The 19,279-nt window shown below is 43.8% G+C and overlaps 1 protein-coding gene across 2 annotated transcripts in view; it reads right to left on the bottom strand.

Moving 5' to 3' along the window:
• The window catches only part of Trpm3 (transient receptor potential cation channel, subfamily M, member 3), an 884,432-nt gene that overhangs the window by 67,097 nt on the left and 798,056 nt on the right, over window positions 1-19,279 (bottom strand). For both annotated transcript variants that reach the window (NM_001191562.1, NM_001354180.1), the window contains exons 14-19: window positions 17,744-17,773; window positions 16,557-16,846; window positions 15,716-15,944; window positions 13,163-13,330; window positions 8,977-9,117; window positions 3,696-3,824 (exon numbers count right to left, since the gene is read on the bottom strand). In NM_001191562.1, the coding sequence (NP_001178491.1) occupies window positions 3,696-3,824; window positions 8,977-9,117; window positions 13,163-13,330; window positions 15,716-15,944; window positions 16,557-16,846; window positions 17,744-17,773 (987 nt within the window). The remainder of the gene's footprint in view (window positions 1-3,695; window positions 3,825-8,976; window positions 9,118-13,162; window positions 13,331-15,715; window positions 15,945-16,556; window positions 16,847-17,743; window positions 17,774-19,279) is intronic.

Genomic DNA, 19,279 nt, shown 5'->3' with positions numbered 1-19,279 from the left:
CACTGCAGGCTTTTGCTATAACATCATGTATTCCCAACACACTGCAGAGCTACAAAATCTTCGTCTCAGTAAACAGCTCTTCCGTACTGAGTGACATGGGCCACTCCTCCAGGATACTCTCATTCCTCTTACATCACCAAGTCTCATCACCTGCAAGTACAACCCCATCAATGGCTTCTCACCCCCATGGCTGCCACTGAATTCTAAATCCCATTAGACCAGGCACAGGGTGGCATCTATTTTCTAATGTCATGCATCCCTGTCGTCACTATGGCTACCAGCCTACCATTTATTTTCTGGGCAACACATAGTGCGTGCTTTAAAGACCTAAACCATGGTGCGGTCAGTGATTATAGCTATATATTTAGGCATGGATCATCAAGCTGCATCCCAACATGGGTCCTTTCATTACAGATAAATTATATTCTATTTCTTAAGATAGATAGATAGATAGATAGATAGATAGATAGATAGATAGATAGATAGATAGAAAAGGGGGAGTTGGTGTGAACCAGGAGTAAATGGTTGAGTTTCCCCTCAGTCCCATCACTACTCAGTCATCCCTTAACATGGGCCTTGGTATCCTGGAACCTAGTAGATCAGTGGTTCTTAACCTTTCTAATGCTGTGACCCTTTAATACAGTTCCTCATGTTGCGGTGACCCTCTCAACCATAAAATTATTTTTGTTGCTACTTCATAACTCTAATTTCACTAATCTTATGAATGATATTACAAATATATGGGGGTTTTTTTTGGATGGCCTTAGGTGACCCCTGTGAAAGGGTCATTCAACTCCCAAAGGGTACAAAACCCACAGGTCGAGGACCACTGCAGTAGAGCATCATGGGGGAGAGGAAAGGGGTGTGAGTTTCAGATGACCGAAGAGGTTTCAGACCTAGCTCACTTTTCTAGTTGTGGCATATCGAACAATTGCTCAATCTTGTTTCCCAGACCTGTAAATTGGGGGATGGATGTGATCATGGCTGCCACTGACCTCACAGACTTGTGGGAGAACTGGGTGAGATAATGTCTACTAAGGGTTGCTGTAAACAGTTCCATAGTATTAAGGGATTACTGTGGCCCGGCTCTGGTGACTACATGCAGAAGTATGTGCTAGAGAATGGGAAGGCAGCACATGAAACCACAGCCTTCCTTGTGTTTGCTTGGGAGGCACGGAAGCATGCAAACCTTTCCATGCTTCCAGGATCTTGCGTCCGAGTTCCCAAGGGCTGTGTACCAACCACGAGGAGGCAGGAAGACCAGTGCCTGTGGGAGTTGTAACCCACTCCATAGTTAAGCCTCTCCTTACAGAGTTCAAAGTAAGGACATGGGGGTAGGGAGAAAGGTGACCTCACCAGTTGCAGAGGAAAAGGTCAGGCACTAAAATGGCTGCAACCTCGCTTTCCACATCTTCCTCAGAGACAAGTGCTCTTCAGCTGACCCAGGCCTGACCCAGCATCGGAAGCCCCACCCTGCCTGCCGTGACAGGCAGCTTCTTAAGAAATAGATAGCCAGGCCCGGAGGTTGCTGGCAGCCCGCCCACTTGGCAGCTGCTCTAGAACAGTCCAAGGAGTACAGGCTGCTCCCTGTCTTCTTCCAGCCTAGTCCTGGACAGCCTCCAGTCTCCACACTCCAGTCTTTCCCTCTTCTGCTTGTGGTGGGGACGGAATATGTAGCTGGGTATTAGGTCTCCGGAACGCCAGCTGGCATGAGACAGCGGCAGGGCCCCTAGCGGGGAGCCGGCTCCGTTCTCAAAACTACACGAAGTCCCAGGCAAATTTATTACTGTTTTTCAGCTTACAAGTGCACGGCACTGCTCAAGAAACGGAAGGCACTGTGAATGGCAGAGTTCAGTGTAGAGAATTGACTGCAGGAACACAAGACGTCTCCCTGCCTTAGTCCCCTAGTCATTTAATCCAGTCATTAAACAGATGAGACTTATATACCACTGTCAAGCTTTCGGGATGGGGGAATGCTAATTAGAATGAAAATAGCACCCAAACAGCCCCAGAGAAAGGTGCTGAATGCAAAGTGTGTGTGTGTGTGTGTGTGTGTGTGTGTGTAAAAATCTCAGTGCTATCAAATTTAATAGATACCATTTCTTTTTTTTTCTTTCGAAAACATTCCAGAGATGAAATTCAATAGTGCAAGAATCTATGAAGCTGTCTGGATGACGAAGGTGGTGGGCTTGTGGGTTTTAACAACCGGTCCTGCCCCCTTTGGTACCCACCCACTTTAATGAAGAAACCAGGATTGTTCTGGAGCTCCCAGAAGCGCAGATGTGACAGGCTCCTTTCCTACTGAAAAGGCCCCGCCTACTCACTGCAGTTTCAGGGAACAAGCAGAGGAGTAGCTTCACCTTGAACGCCTGCCTTCCCTTGCAGGTTTTCTCTGGTGAGGTTGGAGTTTGTGAGGAGCACTGAGCAGGGTTGCTGCGCCCTCTTGTGGACTGTTTCTCGACCACATAGATTTTTAGAAGCTCTTGGACTCTAAAGGGCGGCTGGGATAAGCTTTTCTTTTTCTTTTACTTTTTTCTTGTTTTCCTTTCTTTTCTTTCTTTTTTTAAAACTTAAGTGTTTGGAGCTGTTTTAAATTCGCAGAAAGCACTTCCCATGGTAAATGTGGATCCCTACAAGGGTGCCCGAGTGGTAGAGAGAGTTCACATCAGGGTTCACTTTGGTAGGGTACATTCAATGGCTTTGAACCTATGTAAAATGATTTGAGTCCATCATTCAAATCATTCCAAATCTAAAGTAGGATAAAAAGTATTTCTGTGCCCTTAGAAGCCCTGGGTGTCACCTACCATCATTCCAAAATCCTACCCTGGCACACCAAAAGCCTTACTGTTTCCATAGACACCCCCTCCCTTGCCTCATGCATAAGTTTCCCCAGAATTTCATGTCTGGAATCATACAGACTGTGTCCTGTCCATATTTTTTCTCTTAATAATACACACCTATGTTTTCCCATAGCCTCATAGCTCATTTCTTTTTTTTTTTTAAGCACTGAATAAGATATTCTGTCTGTGAGGTTAGCTTTGACTTCAAACAAATCATGTAGGGGTAGCATTTCAATGGCTCCCTTTAGGCTATCTGGAGGTGGGTGAGGAGAGAGGCTATTACTTCCTCAACTTGAAATACCACAGTCGTGTGTCCAACCTCCACGGCGCTCCCTCGAGTGGAAGGCTGTTGGATACCCAGCATATGCATGATACACATCAAGAAGGATACGACTCAAGAATAAATTGAATAAAAGGGCACATGCTGAGAAGTTGTTTCTCTCTGCTCACTATGTTGGTTCTGGGCATTGAACTCAGGGAACTGGGATTGATGGCAAGTTGCTGAAACACATTTGGAGAGGTGACTCTGGATTGGTGGACAATGTCCAAAGAGATCCCAAGTAAGGGGTTGAAATGGGAGTTAAGAATAACAAAATTTAAAGAGTCATCTTCATAGGGATGACAAGACAGAGGTGTAAATGATATGGAAGCCCACTGGAGGATATCTTGGGGCAAAAGGCACATGAGCAGGAAACAGACTCAGTTGCCCTAGGAAACCTCTCTAGGTTTGACAGAGAGGAAATGCAGCCCTCAGCGGCATTCCAGAGTACAAACCCCAAGCTTCCCTTTTGGCTCTCCCTCCTCGGCTATGGCGAGCCCGCATCTCCCTTCCATTTTCATGTGTGAAGTTGTTACCTCTCTCATCTTCTCTATTCCCAGAGTGAAGATGTAGGAGATGACGATCCATTCCTGAGTGGAAGGCCAGCGCTCCATCTTCACCAGCACGATGTAATTGAAGAGCATCAGGTATCCAATGTACGCCAGCTGCAGGGAAACACAATCCAGCAGTCTAACCGCAGAGGCCTGGGAGTGGGGCCCGGGTAAGACACGTGCACTGTGGCAGCACAGAGCAAGGTCAGTAAGCAGGGAACCCATGACAAATGAGCTATGAGCTTAACTATCAAAGAAATTTATTCATTTTCTGTGTGCATTCTTGTGTGTGTGTGTGTGTGGGGGGGGTCCGAGGACAATTTGCAGAAGCTGTTTCTCTCCATCCACCATGTAGGTTCTGAGAATCGAGCACAGGCCACTGGGCTCTGGCAAGAATCTTTACCTGCTCAGCCAGCTCTGCCCAACATAATTTTTAAAAAGGTTATCACAGTCGAAATAATTTAATTTACGGAGTTACTTTTGACCCTTATATGTGTTTCTGGGCCCTAACCTTGCACCTTTGTGTCACCGTGTATGAATTTGTGTGCCAATCACTAGCTGTTGGTTTGTGTGTGGGTGTGTTTGTGTGTATGTGTGTTCATGTGTGTATGGGTGTTCATGTGTATGTATGTTCATGTGTATGTATTTGTGAGTGTGCATGAGTGTATTTGTGTTTGTGCGTCCATGTGTGTGTATATGTGTGTGTTTGTGTATGTGTTCTGGTGTTCTGGCTTAGAAAAGAACCTGGCCTACCAGGGCTGCTCTTGCTTATGCACAGACTTGGCTCTCCATGCTAGGGTGACACGTATTTTAAAATGCTATTTATTTTTAAATTATTATTGAAAAGTTATTTTTTAAACACTAAGAATATATACTTTTTCCTCCCAATAGTTTCCAGGTAGATTAATGTCCACCAGAAAGAAAGGAAGACACAGATAGCACATATAAGTTGTCAAAACTATAGTGTAAGTAGCCTAGATTTAACCGCAAGGTTCCACTTCTGGTCTCTCCTGAGTTTACAATGTCTTCCTGGTGTTTTTGACCTGCAGTGGTCAAATTCTTAGGGAACATTTTATCTGTTTTCCTCTCTATGGTCATCTTGCCTTACCCTGGTTGGAATATTTGAGTTTGCTTTTTGCTTCTTTGAAATAAAAGAAGAGAAAATAAAGCTGTTTATGGGAAGGTCTGGGGTGTGTGGTCTGTTGTGTACCAGAGTGGATCAAATCCTCCTGAGGCCCTGGCATCTGGAGTTTGAGTCCTGTTGTGACTGGCTGAAATGCTAGTTATGGACAACACTCCTCAGGGGCAAGTCTTGGAGTCTGTTCCTGAAGCAATGTGGGAAGAAAAGAATTGATGGTGCTCTTGCCTGAGAAAGTTTACCCCAAGGGGAATGGCAGATGATCGAAACCTCCCGCAGGCAATGCTCCAAGATGAGCAAGGCCCTGACTGGCCTCGGGCTGTGAGTGGGAACCCAGAGTGAGCTGATCCCACTCTGCATTCCTTGGTGGGTCACGTGGCAAAGTACAGCACAGCTTGTGGGCCGGAGGACTCAGGATTTGAGGAGCTGAAGACATTGGGTGACCTTGGGGCTGTAAAGGCAAGTTATGTGGCAGAAGCCACAGCCTGGCTAGGAGACACGAGATGTGGAAACAGGGATGTTGTCTTGTCTACCGATGGGCTCCTTCCTTCGTTTTATAACTTGAATAGACTTTTAATGTGAATCGAAGGTACCGCTGACACCCCCATTATATTGCTGACACATGTCCAGGTACAACTGTGGCACAGAATTCCCTTCCAGATTCTTCTTTTTATATCTTTCTCCTGTGTGTGTGTGTGTGTGTGTGTGTGTGTGTGTGTGTGTGCGCGTGCGTGTGTGTGTGTGCCATAGGTTGTGCACAGTAGACAAGTACTCTACCACCGAGAACTACTTCCCAGCCCTTCCTTCATCTGAAGTAAACACCGTCACATGTGGAACACTCAGACCTTGATGGAGTGAGCGTTACAGCTGCTGAGGGCTGGCTGAGCTCTTTCTCCACCAGGGTGATTTAAATTTTACATCCCTGCAACTACAGCTACAGTGATCCTCGCCTAGGTTCCCACACCTCCCCACATCAGAATCACTAGTGAGTTGTGGGGCTTTCTCATGAAAGAGGCCTTCTTTAAACGTTGGTTCCGAGTCTGGCCTGGTTCACATGGGCTCAGGTTACAATGAAGAACACACTGATGTCCACTCTGCATTCCTCTAGGTACAGTTACAGACACGACGTAAGGCACTCAGTGGGTGAAACTGTCTAACACCCTCTGCTCCCTTTGGCCTGGAATTGCTTCTATCCTTCTGGTCCCTACTTTCCTTTTATTGAACAAATAAAATTCTGTTGCTTCAAGGTGGGGTGAACCTTGTTACAAGCCCTGGTTTTTAACGTTTTGTGAGGTTTAGTGCAAAATATTCCAAGGCATTGTCTCCTCTTGTCACATGTTCGCCCAGTGACACACCAACTCATTTTTTTTTTCAGAATTTCTGCATTTTAGAGCGTAGGCAAGTTTGCTAACAGGGTCCATCTTTTGTACTCAGGTCTAGTGTATTTGGAGGGAGGGAGGTAGACAGTGTAATGTGGGTTCAAGTTTCACTCATGCATGACGTCTTGTGTAAGTCACCCAAGGCCTCTGGGAGAGGCTGAGCTAAGAAGGTCAGGAGTTTGAGCAAAACTTGGGTGAGACCCTGGCTTAAAACAAAAGCGAAGTCCCAAACCAGAAGTGCAGTGGGTGATTCTAGTGAGGTGCCAAGGCTCAGAGCCACTGGCCAGGTTATTTGTGATGGGAAAACATTGGTCTGAGTTGAGTCGGTGGGGACCAAGAGAATGAAGGAACTAAAATGGTGGGAATGTTGAACACCAATGAAGAAGCAAAGACAGATGGCTTGGAAGGCTAAGTGGGGTCAGTGTTCATTGAAGAGCTGTTTAATTCTTTACACGATTCCTCCCATCCGTTTCTCCCCGGGAATCTACTAACATTTGCAAAAGGCCACAGGATGGTTGTGTAGGCCAACAGGGTTTGTTTGTTTTGTGTGTGTGCTCATAATTAACTTTGTGTAGCATTATGTATGGCCAGGTATAATAGACACTGAAATTTGAACTTCATATTTCACAAACTATTCCTTTTTTTAAAAAAGCTATTTCAGTCAAGGTAAAAACAAAACAAACAAAACCAGGCTGGGGTCGTAGCCCAGTGGCATAGCACCTGCCTCACATGCTTCAGGCACTGGATTGGAGGCTCGGCGCTCTAGAATAAATGAAATAAAAAAAGAAAGAAAACGAGCTTTCGTTTGTAGACCATAAGAGCAGAGTTTCTTTCAGGCTACAGTTTTTCAGTCCATTTCTGGTTGTGTCAACTGAATCTGAAGAATAGAAGGGAAAGGGCAAATGTTGGCATGGAAAGGAGATACAGTTGTTTTATTGATGAAGCCGTTGTCAGCCTTAGGGAGGTCATTTGGGAAGCATCTGGAACCTTACTTAAACATAGTAGCTGCTCAATAAATCACGTGTCTGGTGTTGAGTGGACAGATGACTCTGGCTTTGATTACCTCTCTGAAATGTGATTAGTTCAAGAATAACACTAATTACTCCCACATTGTACTTATAGGTCCAGGGACTATTGTAAGTGTTTTATATACCTCAACACATTAATCTCCAATAGGGAGGTGGTATTATTGTCTCTATCTTATAGAAGGGATGGACAGAATGGGAAGGTAACTCGTTTGGTGTCACGCAGCACGGGGGGATGTAGGTGAACCTATATGTCATCATAACTTTGCTGCTTTCTACAGGGAAAGCTTGAGAGAGCACTGTAAGAATGTAAACTGAATTTCTGAATGTAGGTAATTCTGTGGTGGAGATGACCTCATCATGTCAATGCGTTTGAAATTTTATTTTACTAAAAATGAATATACCGTATGTAATATGTGCGTTTTTTTTTTTTTTGTACTATCTCAGACTCAATTAAGATCGTCCTTTAAAGTAGTGGCTTTCAGCCAGTGGTAGTTTTTAATCCCACAAATGCCTGGAAACATTTTGGCTGTCATCCTCAAAGGACAGAGTGTGCTACCGGCATCTGGTGGGCACAGAGCAGGGATGCTCCTGCATGACAAAGATTTATCCTAGCTAAAATATCACCAGTGCTGAGGAGGTAAAGTCTTTCTTCCAAGGCGCTGTTAAATATTAGCATACTGGACTGCACAGGAAGCAACTTATCCGGTCATTTGAGCTTTCTTGTGCTCGGACCTAGATTATCCTGTTGTTGATTTAAATGACTGTTCTGCAGCTGGTGATGAGAGAGTCTAAAAATACAGACTCATTGTCCTTTATCTGATGTCACTCTAGTGGGCCGGACAGCATTAGAGATGGTCAGGCCAACAGCTCACATTAAGCTTCAGCGGTTTTTAACCTGTGGGTCACGCATGACCCCACCAGAAATACCATATTTTTACATCACAATTCACACCAGTAGCAAGATTGCAGTTAATGAAGTAGCCACAAAATTAATTTATGGTTGGGGGCCACCACAACGTGAGGAACTGTATTAAAGGTTCATAGCATTAGGAAGGTTGAAAACCGCTGGAAAATGTCATTGGAAAGGAGAAAGAGAACCCAGCTATGCCTCTTTCTGCTATATCAGACACCATTTCAGGGACAGCCCATGGCTTTGCCGGCAGGAAGTGTATGTAGGGTGTGATTCCTGGAGAATGCTTGCCAGGGTTGCAGGCTTTCTTGCTTTGAGCTGCTTGCCGTTTAATTGTGTCTGAGTGAGAAAGTGTGGCAGATTGGAAGCTGTTACTTATGGACACTCTGTCCCCAGAGGAGCTACATCTACACTGTGCTTCAACCCAACCCACCAAATGTCCCCCTGAAGCTCAGAATGGGCACCTGTAATGGAGCACTCTGTCCTAGATCTCAACAAAGGACAGTGTCTGGAAAATAGACCTTTGTTTTCACGGTGAACTAAACTCATACACATCTCATATCTGTTTCTATGACTCCTCACCTCTGTCAGTTCCTTTACCTTCTGGGGCAAGAAGAAAGGCAGTCCATGGATGCTGCTCACCAAGGTCCACAAATCTTATGAAGCTACTGGGAAACCATGGTCACAGAGCTTGCATTCCTGCACATGTGACACTTTTGATGCTGCTCAGCGAAAACCACACAGGTGTCTGAACCAGGGACACCCACCCCTGGGGTTAGCCATTTGGAAAGGGAGAAGAAAATGTACTTACAGTGTAGAACCAGAACTTCACAATGGGTGCGTTGTAGAACTCATAGATTTTTCGGCCCACAGGGATTAGTCGATGCCTGCTTTGAACTTCTTCTTCGTCTTTCTTTCTGGATGACTCCCCATTGTTTCGTCCCAACATTGCCTAGAGTAGGAGAAAACAGAGACTCTCATGTCTGGGCTCTTTAGGCCATTTTGTAGATGGGGAACAGATCCTCCAGGCACCTGAGAGCTCACAGAACTCAAGAATATAAGCCCAACACCCTGGACATACAAAGGCATGCCTTTCCTATGTGTGAGTTTGTATTATGTTAGTGCAAATTGTTTATTTCTTCTTCTGAAAAAGGAGGGCTGGCAGGATATGTTTTGAGCTTTCTTTTTCTTTCTTATCTGGACCTTCTGAGTAAGGTAGGCAGTAGGATACACACTGAGTTCTGAAAAGGATGATAATTGGTGCTTGGGAAGGCCAGGCTACAGGAATCAGTCCCAGTTCTGTTACTTTCTTCCCATATGTATATGAGACACACTAGATCTGGATTCAAATTCCGTTTCTGCCTGTGCTAGTGACTCTCTAGTTAAGGTAGACTGGACCAGAGTCCATCATATATCCCAGTGAGCCTTCTGTCTCTGCCTACCCTTCCTGGCACTGGATTACAGGCGCATGTGACCATAGCTGGCTTTCTGTGTGGGTCTTGGGTTTGAACTCTGGTCCTCAAGCTTTTACAGCATGTTCTCTTTCTTGCTGAGCCACGCTCCTGCCCTCCAACCTGAGACTCATGTGAGAATAGGGTGAGACATTATTGTAACTGCTCAGAATTGACAAGGATTTGGGATAAGACATAGTATTTGGCACATGAGTTTCAAATGAAGAGATTTAATTATAGCAATGATTGCAATTTGCAGTGACGTTGAGGACAGAGATAGCCACCACCTGGCTTAGTTTTCAGTCACCTGACACAACACATATGAATACTAGTTCCAAGTGTTTCATTGATTTCTTTTTAGCCACTCCATCCAACTGCATGACACTCAAAAAAGTTCTATCCAGTAGTATTTCTGGGGAAGAAACTCCCATTCCTTTGTGTATCCTGGTGAGAAAGATGCCTTGAGCTAATGGATAGGAAGATTTCATGGCTATCACATTCATCAGTAAGCTGAATCGATAATATTCTGGCAGGTTAAGCACAGGAGAATCCAATCAACATTGGCCACTGCTCAACTCGAGAGACCCTGATTGTATGAGATGTTTGTCCTGGAATTTATGTAACAGTTATTCTCTTCCTGTCCTCCTGCTTATTTCTAGGCCCAGTATTACAGTGCCCTTTGGGGGACATGGTGGGATGAGAGTAAAGATGAATTGAGGTTTTTCAGGTATCCTGGGGAGTGACATCTTGGGGTGAACGCTAGGGGCAGTGGCTTTCCTAGCAAAGGCCTGGACCTCTGAATGTGCTGAGACTGTCTTAGGCTTAAGTTCAGGATGGGACACTTATTTGGCTGTGTAGATGAAACAAAAGCATTGCACCCCGCTTTTTCCTGAATCACTCACATATGCTCAGAGGAGGGTACACTGGTAAAGTTTTGTCTTTCACAGGCTTGCCATTTCATTAGTTCTAGACTTAGCAGTCTAATTCGCTGTTGATTTCTTTTCCTGTGGTCAAACCTTTCCTTTGACATTGCTTAAAGTAGAATTTAACAAGGCCATATAGGTAGAAAAGAAACATTAAAAAAAGTTACAAAAATATTTTCTAGTAGAGGAAGAGGTTTGAACAGTGTCAAATATAGGACTGCCCAGTGCAGATTTGAGACAGGTGTCAATGTGGAGAAAGATTCTTTGATGTAAATTAATCTGCTAAAGGCTACAAACATAGAACAAGTAGAGACTGATATTCTTAGGTGTCATTTTGGAAGCAACCAAGGATGTCCTATTCTCGGAAAGGATGTGTTTTGCTAGAAGCTCAACGAAGGGAATAGGCTTGTCAACAAGCACATCTCTCTAATCTTGTCTAGGGCGAGATGGTCACCAGAGAAGCAAAAACAGACTTCCCATCAGGGTGAAAAGAAGCTCTCTTTCCACAATGTTGCGCCTACTGAAAGCCTGCAGCCCACAAGTCCCCACCTTATTCTTTTCTGTGAGGTTTCTACTTATCATCACCCCTCCTACTCAGGTTCTCAGTGAACAGAGCTGGGATCTACTCATTGACAAACCTGTTGTGCTCTGGGAGTACATCTTTACAGTGGTTTCCTGAAGGACCAAACTAACTAAAGCTCTTAAGGGACAAGGGAAGCTCCTTTCTCTATACCCAGCCACAAAAATACCATTCAGCCTCTGGGCTTTCCTTCTAGGATTGGTGCCTGTAAGGGAGCCACACCTCACTTGATTTGGGACACCTGGCATTCCTTGGAGGCTCTCTACTCTGTGGCAAGCAAATCCACTCAGCAGGGCCATCTGATAATAGAAAACAATTCTCTCTCCCCCTTGACAATTGGCAGAGGTTGTTAAATATATAACAATAGCTAATGGAGTATGTATGCCTGGATTCTAATGCCAGTTAGAGTACTAGTTAGTTGCAATTAACTAGCTGGGTAAAGGGGGGCAATTTAAGCTCTGAGTCCTTGCTTTCTAATCTATGAGGTAGAACAATGTTTACCTGACAGGCATGATGTGTTCCTATGAGTAGTGGGGGCGGATAGAGTGTTTAGCACTGTTTCAACACCATAAGCAGACATTTATTAATGATTAGTTGTCGAAGTTTAAATCCATGTGCCTAAGTGGTTACTCTATCTATCTGTCTGTCTGCCTGCCTGTCTGTCTGGTCTCTATCGATCTACCTATCGATCTATCTATCCATCCATCAATCCATCCATCCATCCATCCATCTATTCATCCATCCATTCATTTTACATCACAACTGTGGCACAGGTGGTTTACCCTTTAAACCAATAACCACCTGTGAGGCAGACAAACCTATTCTCCCACTCTTGAAGGGTGAAACTGTGTTCAAGGGCACGGAGCAAGTAGGTAAAGAGGCAGGATTCTGACTCTTTACCTATTTGCTGGAACAGCCAGCAAGAATTCAGTATCAACACTACCCATGATGAAAATACCATTTCTCATCTGAGGAGTTCAGAGATCAAAATCACGACATGATCTTCAGGGAAGGCAGTCTCAGCTGCCATTGCATGGCAGGCCACGGCAGGGTTATTGTTGCTTTTTAAGCAGATGCCTATACAGATTTTTACAGAGATCTGGGAGCTGAAACAAAATTGGCTTTTCATCCAGTAAGCGAAGGATCATATCTCTCATCAAATTCCTAGGAAGGAGTTTCTGGAAAGAAATACTGTGCATATGGAAGAGGAACATGTCCCATGGTCGTTCCAGGGAGGAGACTCATGCAGTCTTTTTGTCACCTGAACCAAACCAATTTCATCCTCTCCTCTTACAGCTCCTTCTGGGTCATTACTCCTGTGGCAATGAGGGAGGTTGAGGTGCCTCAGACCTGTCCTTATAGAGTTGCTATTTGATGCAGCTCTCCCAAGCTACAAAGCCTGATTTGCCCTTTAATAGTACAGGCTATTTTTAGCCTTTGGGCACAAGCCAGTGGCAGTCATGTCACTCTGGTAGGGGCTGTGGGAAGTGATTCCATGCATAGCTGTCTTGTTCCCTCTGCAGAACAAAGCATCCATGTTCTATAATTGTACTGGGAAGCTAATAAAAGCTTTTCCACACAAACCTCAAAATTCAATTAGTGCTGGTTTTGTGACTTCGACCCTGAAGACAGATACAGGCTTAGTTTCTGACCAGCAGAATGCTTCCAGCTCAGCAAAGCTGACTGCTCACAGCTCCTGGCTTCCCTTTCATTCTTGTGTGTTAAGACTGCTAGTCATATCATCGTGTTTATCAACAGATGCTTGCCCGGAAAATTGAGGGTGTCTGGCTTTGAATCTCATTGCTTTGTTTTTCGGGACCATTGGCAGAACGACTTAATATACAATTGGATCCTAGAGAAGTCCTGTTTGTGCACAAAGAGGAGGCTTATGATATTGTAGTCTCAACATTTACCAGGTTAGACCTGGCAGGGGCTGGAGAACCCTTGTCTGCTCTCAAGTATTATTGAACCCCAGCAGTATTCAGAGCTGACTGGATTGGGGGATTCTCCTCAGGGAGAAAAACTGCATAAGCATTTTCTTACTGTTAGCTCCATGTCCTCTTCATCTTTTTCCTTTGTAGGCTTCTCCGGTTCCTCCGGCTCCTTCTCTTGGAGATGAATTTCTTGGGCCTGAGTCATATAGGGCATGTCATCTTTGTTCTTGAACTCCAAGCTGAGAATTGAAGGAGGAAGTAGAATTCCCAGAATTACCTAAAGTAATAATAATGATAATAATAATAATCACATTTAAAGGATTACGATTAGGGTGGTTGCTTAGAATCAGAAAGCCTGGGCTGTGGTCTATGAGCGTGTGTTTGTGCACATACATGCACATGCACAGGTGTTGCGATTACTGTACAGGGATGTGGGTATTTGGAAATTTAAACACACGCAAAAAAGATTTTTTTTTGCTCATCTAGGCATTACTTATTTTGCGCAAATAAATCTTAGCCTATTAATTCTTACTTTCCTGAGGGGAAAACTGAGGAGAGAAAGCTTATCCAAGGTGGAAAAACATAAGATTTCCATTTAAATATTAAGCAGCGCTTGGCTTTGTAAAATCAATTCATACATATGCACTGACATTTATTCGTAAATGTATCAAGTAGAGTTGATATGTTGGCTGATGATCTCCATAAAGAAATGCTTTCTAAATTGACCTCGAAGGCACATACAGAGAGTCATTTAATCTATCTCACAACATTCTGTTGGCATTAGCTAATGCAGAGATCTCTGTATTCATCAAGAAGAGTTGGTCTTCTTGCACAGAAGCCCCAGGAAGACCAGCATTGTATTGCTTTCATGGGAAAACACTGTAAAATCCCAGTGTCAGGATGCTCATGATACAGACTTTTCTTGTGACAGAGCTCTCCTCCATTATCAAAGAGCAGTGTCTGCTTCATCGTCTCTTAATTCTAAAATGGTCCAGTGTACAAGACTTCTGAGGATGAGCCTCCTTGAAAACACTTCACTGAGTGGAGGGACTTAAACACATTCTGAAGGGTCAGTGAGTATCATGTGCCTACAGGGACAGCCAGGCCCTGAAATACCCATGGGGACTTACAAAAAAGGGGCAGAAGTAACATTGAATTATATTTGAGAAGCCCAAATGGCATGCGGGCAATCTTCATAGGATATACTTCCCTGTCCTCAGAGCTGAGAATTGGCTGGGCTCTCCACCAGAGGCCAGACTTGGCAACTACTAGCAGCATGACTGTGGGACGTAGTACATGAAACCTTTTTGTAACCTGGGGCTAAGAGCCCACAAGAAAGGTAGAGCCTGGCAGACAGTGTTGATCCAGTAAAAGTGCAGCCAAAGAGGACAGGATGCAGGATTGTGGGATAAGTATGTCAAGAGAGCTTATGCATATCATGAACAATGTGGTGACGTCATACTACATGCCAGCAATCTGTTAAAGGAGTATATTTTAGCCAATCTTACCACAGGCAAAAATAAGGGTAACTGCAGGATGATGACTATGCCAATTTGCTTGACTCTGATAGTTATACCTACTCTGTGCTGTTAAAGCGCCATGTTGTTATCTTAAATATATAATTAAAAACTGGCATCATGAAAATGAAATGAAACCAACACTCTTCCTTTTCTTTTGATCATTTATATCTATATCCCCTTTAATCTTTTTACTTCAATGTTTTCCTTAGAGATCATTTTTAAAAAGGATTAGATGAAGCAAAGATTGGGCTGAGTGTGTAGATCAAAGACACAGAACTTGCCTGGCATGTGTGGGACCCTGAGATCCTCTGAGAAGCTACAAACAAATATGGCAAAAATCTACAATCCAACTTTTTGTTTTTAGGAACAAGTTACTTTACCATCTCTTCAATACCTGAGGCAACTACTGCAAACAACTGATTGCTTGCATTCCTTTTGCTTCTCCTTAATTTATATAGCTAAAGATATGCATACACCTTTTCATTCTGGGCTTAGGTGGTACAAACTGGTCTGTGATTTGCATTTCTTCATTTGAAAATAGGACCAGAGATTAGGGATGCAGCTCACTGCCCTGTGTGAGGTTCTGGGTTTGAGTTCCAAACATTGATATTTTTAAAAGTGAATAATGTCATGATAAATCTATCTCAATTTAATTTAAAACATCTCAAGCACATACTATAGAGCCCATGCCTCTAAGAGGTGACATAATGTAAAACTAGCCTGGGTGGGACCAGAAGGGCATTCAAGGATGAGACTCCTGTGGCAGTGTGGCTATGTCAGAGCATACGGTGGCCCCTACAGTATCTGTGTGTTCTCTGCATTTTAGAATCTGAGGGAAGAGTTTGTTGAGGTAGTCCTTAAGATCAGCCCTCAAGACTCCCAACCCAAGGCATGTGCAGATAGAGGCAGAATAATCAATCAATGTATAGAGCATATGTAGCTTGCCTTCTTACATGTGACAGACCTCAAGTTCAAATTCTTAACTCTAAATGCAAATCACATCTGTCAGGAGATTTTAGTGAACAGTGGTGGATTAGTACCACCTTCCAACATAAACTTCCTAGACCCACCACAAACTTCCTTGGAAAGCTACAACCAACCCCTGGATTCTATGGTAATACATCCTTTTTGGGTATGCTGACCTTGAGGCCTGAGTTCTTTCGCATGCGGAGCCGTCCCATCCACATGTCGGTAAGTAACATCTGGCTGCACGTGTGTGCAATGAAGTCACGGTGCTTGGCAGCCACAGCCAGCTGCAGGCATGTGGCATTGCTCCAGTTCTTCAACTCATACGTCAGCAGTTTCATGGCCAGCTGCTCATCCTGTTTGTAGGACTGGTCCAAAAGCTCCACAGCCAGCTGGCCAAAGTCCCTGAAAGGCAATGTTCAGGAGACACTTTCAGGCCAGCGTGAAGACTGCCATGAACAGAGATAGGGGCCTACTGTTCAATTACAGTTAGCTTGTATAGAGTAGCTGTTTCATGTAAGGTCTAGTCTACTCAAAAACCCACTCAGCCAACATTCTTTAAGCCTTCTTTATGTGTCAAGTATCATGTCTAGAGCTGAAGGTGTAAGTTAAAGCTAGACTCCTGCACTCAAGGCCCCCCAATTCAGCACATGTCAAGGAAGAGACGACAGTCAACCAATGACTAGGGAGTGTGTTCAAACCCTGTTCTTGCCAACCATGTATAATCTTGGCCAAGTTACCTAAATTTTCTGAGGTGCTTTCCTAGGTTGGATGAAAGGCATGGTGATGTGACCTGTTGCATGGGGGCACTTGAGAGGATGAACAAAGTCTGGGTAATGTCTCCACACCTCTAGGCGGCATTGTGCACAATATGGGTAAATTACTCATGCCAACCCTCTGTGTGTTCTAGTGGGGTGACTCTGCTATGGTATAAAGTTTTATGAAGTCCAGAACTTCTGGCATTTGGAGCCTCCCTATCCCAATTCCCCCACCCTCCTCATGTGCTGGCTGGCCAACCTGGAGTTGTGGTTCAGCTCTTGGGAAATGTCATCCACCATATCATTCTCAGAAGCCTCATGGGCCATGGCTTTGCAGAGCTTGCAGGCCACCAGGGCTTTAGCCATGGCCTCCTCTCCATGCTGCCAGAAGAACAGGGCCATCTTCTGCCTCTTCATGAGGACAGCCCACACCATCAGCTCATGGAAAGGGAATGGGAAGTGGTTGATCTCAGGGTCATCCAAGTCTATGTCCACCTCTTCCTCACGTTTCTTAGTTGTCTTTCTTCCTCTCCTCAAGGGAATATCATCCTGCAGTCGTAGAGAGACAAATACAGGCCGAGTCAGAAGTGAACCGGACTAATTCATTACCCACACTATGCATACCGTCCATGGGCTCATCTCTAGAACCACACTGAAATGAACCAGACCAGTTCTTATCCCAAAGAGACTCACAAGTCCCTTGAGGGGCCAATTAAGACTTAGTAAATGCATCCTCAGCTGTTGACATGTCAGTTTACACTTTACTTAAAAAAAAAAGGAACAAAACAAGAACAAGAGACATTTTCTAAGCAACAGGAGGATGGTGGGTTTGAGGCCAGGGTGGGCTACACAACGAGAGTCTGTCTTTAAAATTCCAAAAATATTTTCAAAGGCCATTTTCATTCTCCCCCCCCTTTTTTTGTTTGTTTACTTTTGTTCATTTCATCTTCCACAGGTGTGGCTGTCTCTACCCCATGATGGACAGCATTGCCATGTTAATTATTTATTTTCTGAAAAAGCAAGGATAATCGATACTTGTGTTTTCACAGAACAACAATAAACAATGAACCAATGATGGGAACACAAACACTGAAGCTCCAGCATCCCTGTTAGATGCATCTGTGGCATTCTTTTGTATCTGTTGCCATTGTAAATATCTATAATTGATTTTGCCTGTGGAGTTTATACACTTGGTTTTCAAGTCAGTATTTACAACAGGATTTACTTCTTTTTTTTTTGTTTTTGTCCCCCCCCCAAAAAAATGCGCACAAAAATTCAGTGTGGAATTTTAAAAGCTACTGTGAGCTGCCACCATGGCACTTGGAAAATCTTTATTTCCTTATTTTAGATTCATGCACTAAGCCTTATTATTAAAATGAATTCATATATCTTTTAAGTATGTGAGAAAGAGAATAATTGACACTAATAATTTGAGCAAACACTAACCTCCATTCCCAGCAGTTTCAAGGCTTTGGGCTGTTTAAAAAAATGTTGTGAACAAAGTTAGATCTTGTTTTCATTGAGGTAAGGAACGAATGCTACTATAATGCAAATAAAGAATATAAGAGCTCTACTGTACCATACAGCATTAATTTTTATGTCACTGCGTACACACAATAAAAGGAACATGTTTGTTGGTTTTTTTTTTTACAACTTCTAGGAGAGTTGAGGATGCTGTGATTTTGGTGAAGCACAGAGGATTAGAGAACTAAAGAGATAAAACTGAAGTCTTATAATGACTCTTGTGGACCAGTCTCTCCCTTTTCTATAGTCATCCTGCTTGATTGGCTCCTCCAGGACATCAGGCACTTGGATGAATATTATGGACTGAATGTTTTCCTCCCTGTCCCCATGATGTGATGAAATTCTAACTGACGAGGGACTGGTGTTGGGGCGGATATTTGGGGGAGAGTGTTAGTTCATTATGAAAGACACCTCTTGAGAGAAATTTGTGTCTTTATCAAGAAGACTAATGGGAGCCTGTGTGCCTTTTCTTGTATGAAGGCATAGCCAGAAAGGGCCATCTGTAAAGAGGAATACAGATCCTCAATCTGATGGAACCTATGCTTGGACTTAGAGCCATGAGAGACACACTGATGCTGTTCATTTGTCCCTTAGCCCGTGGTGTTTAGTTACAGCAGTGTGAGCAGAGAAGACAGATGAAAAATGAGACAATCAACAGATCAAACCAGATATTTCTCAAACCTCTGGAAAACCTCTATTATCTGGAGACTTAGGGGTATAATTAGAAATGTTCGTTTAGCTTGCTTGCTCTAGCTGTCTTCCGGTGCTGTCTTCCGGTGCTGCACCGTAGATCAAAGGTGCATGACCCAGAGCAGATGCTGATGGTGGCAGAAGTGACTCAGTAGCAACTTCCTGGGCCACGCTGGGAGTGTGTAAAACGGGCACAACTGAAGGCCACTTGGGAATTATAGAGCTTGCTTTGTATTGACAAAGGGGAGAAAAAAATTACAGCCTGGGGGCCAGGATCTGTGCTTCTGAGCTCAAAAGAACAGTGGGGGTCATTTTGGACGCTTCCGAAGATATAAGAATGATCAGAATTAATAAAAATTGTGAGCCGACGGTTCCTGCAAACGTGATTCGATTGTGAAAGTTGCAATAGCCTAGAGCTGGTCTCCCACCTTTTCTCTTTTGGCGTCTGAAACGGGCACCTCTAAATTTTTTGTCTTCATTCCAACTTTTTTTTGTACCCATCTCTCGGTTTTCTAATAGACCACAAAATACTTTCATTAGTGAGAAACTTTGTTAGAAATTAAAAAAAAAAATCAGAGAACAAAAACTACACGAAATAAAGCAAAAACAAAAACAAAAAATCACAACACCCAAATAATAAGAAAACCGTGCACATTATTTAAAAGAAAGAAAAAAAAAAAAGAAAGATGTTATGCCCACTACTAGCAAAGATAGCAGCTCTCGGGATGTCATCTCAGGGTCCCCCAGCCCTGGACAGAGAGTAAAGCC

Source organism: Rattus norvegicus, chromosome 1 (assembly GCF_036323735.1).
Source record: "Rattus norvegicus strain BN/NHsdMcwi chromosome 1, GRCr8, whole genome shotgun sequence".
NCBI classification, from domain to species: domain Eukaryota; kingdom Metazoa; phylum Chordata; class Mammalia; order Rodentia; family Muridae; genus Rattus; species Rattus norvegicus.
Note: the sequence above shows the minus strand (reverse complement) of the source record. Positions and strands in the feature narration are given on the sequence as shown.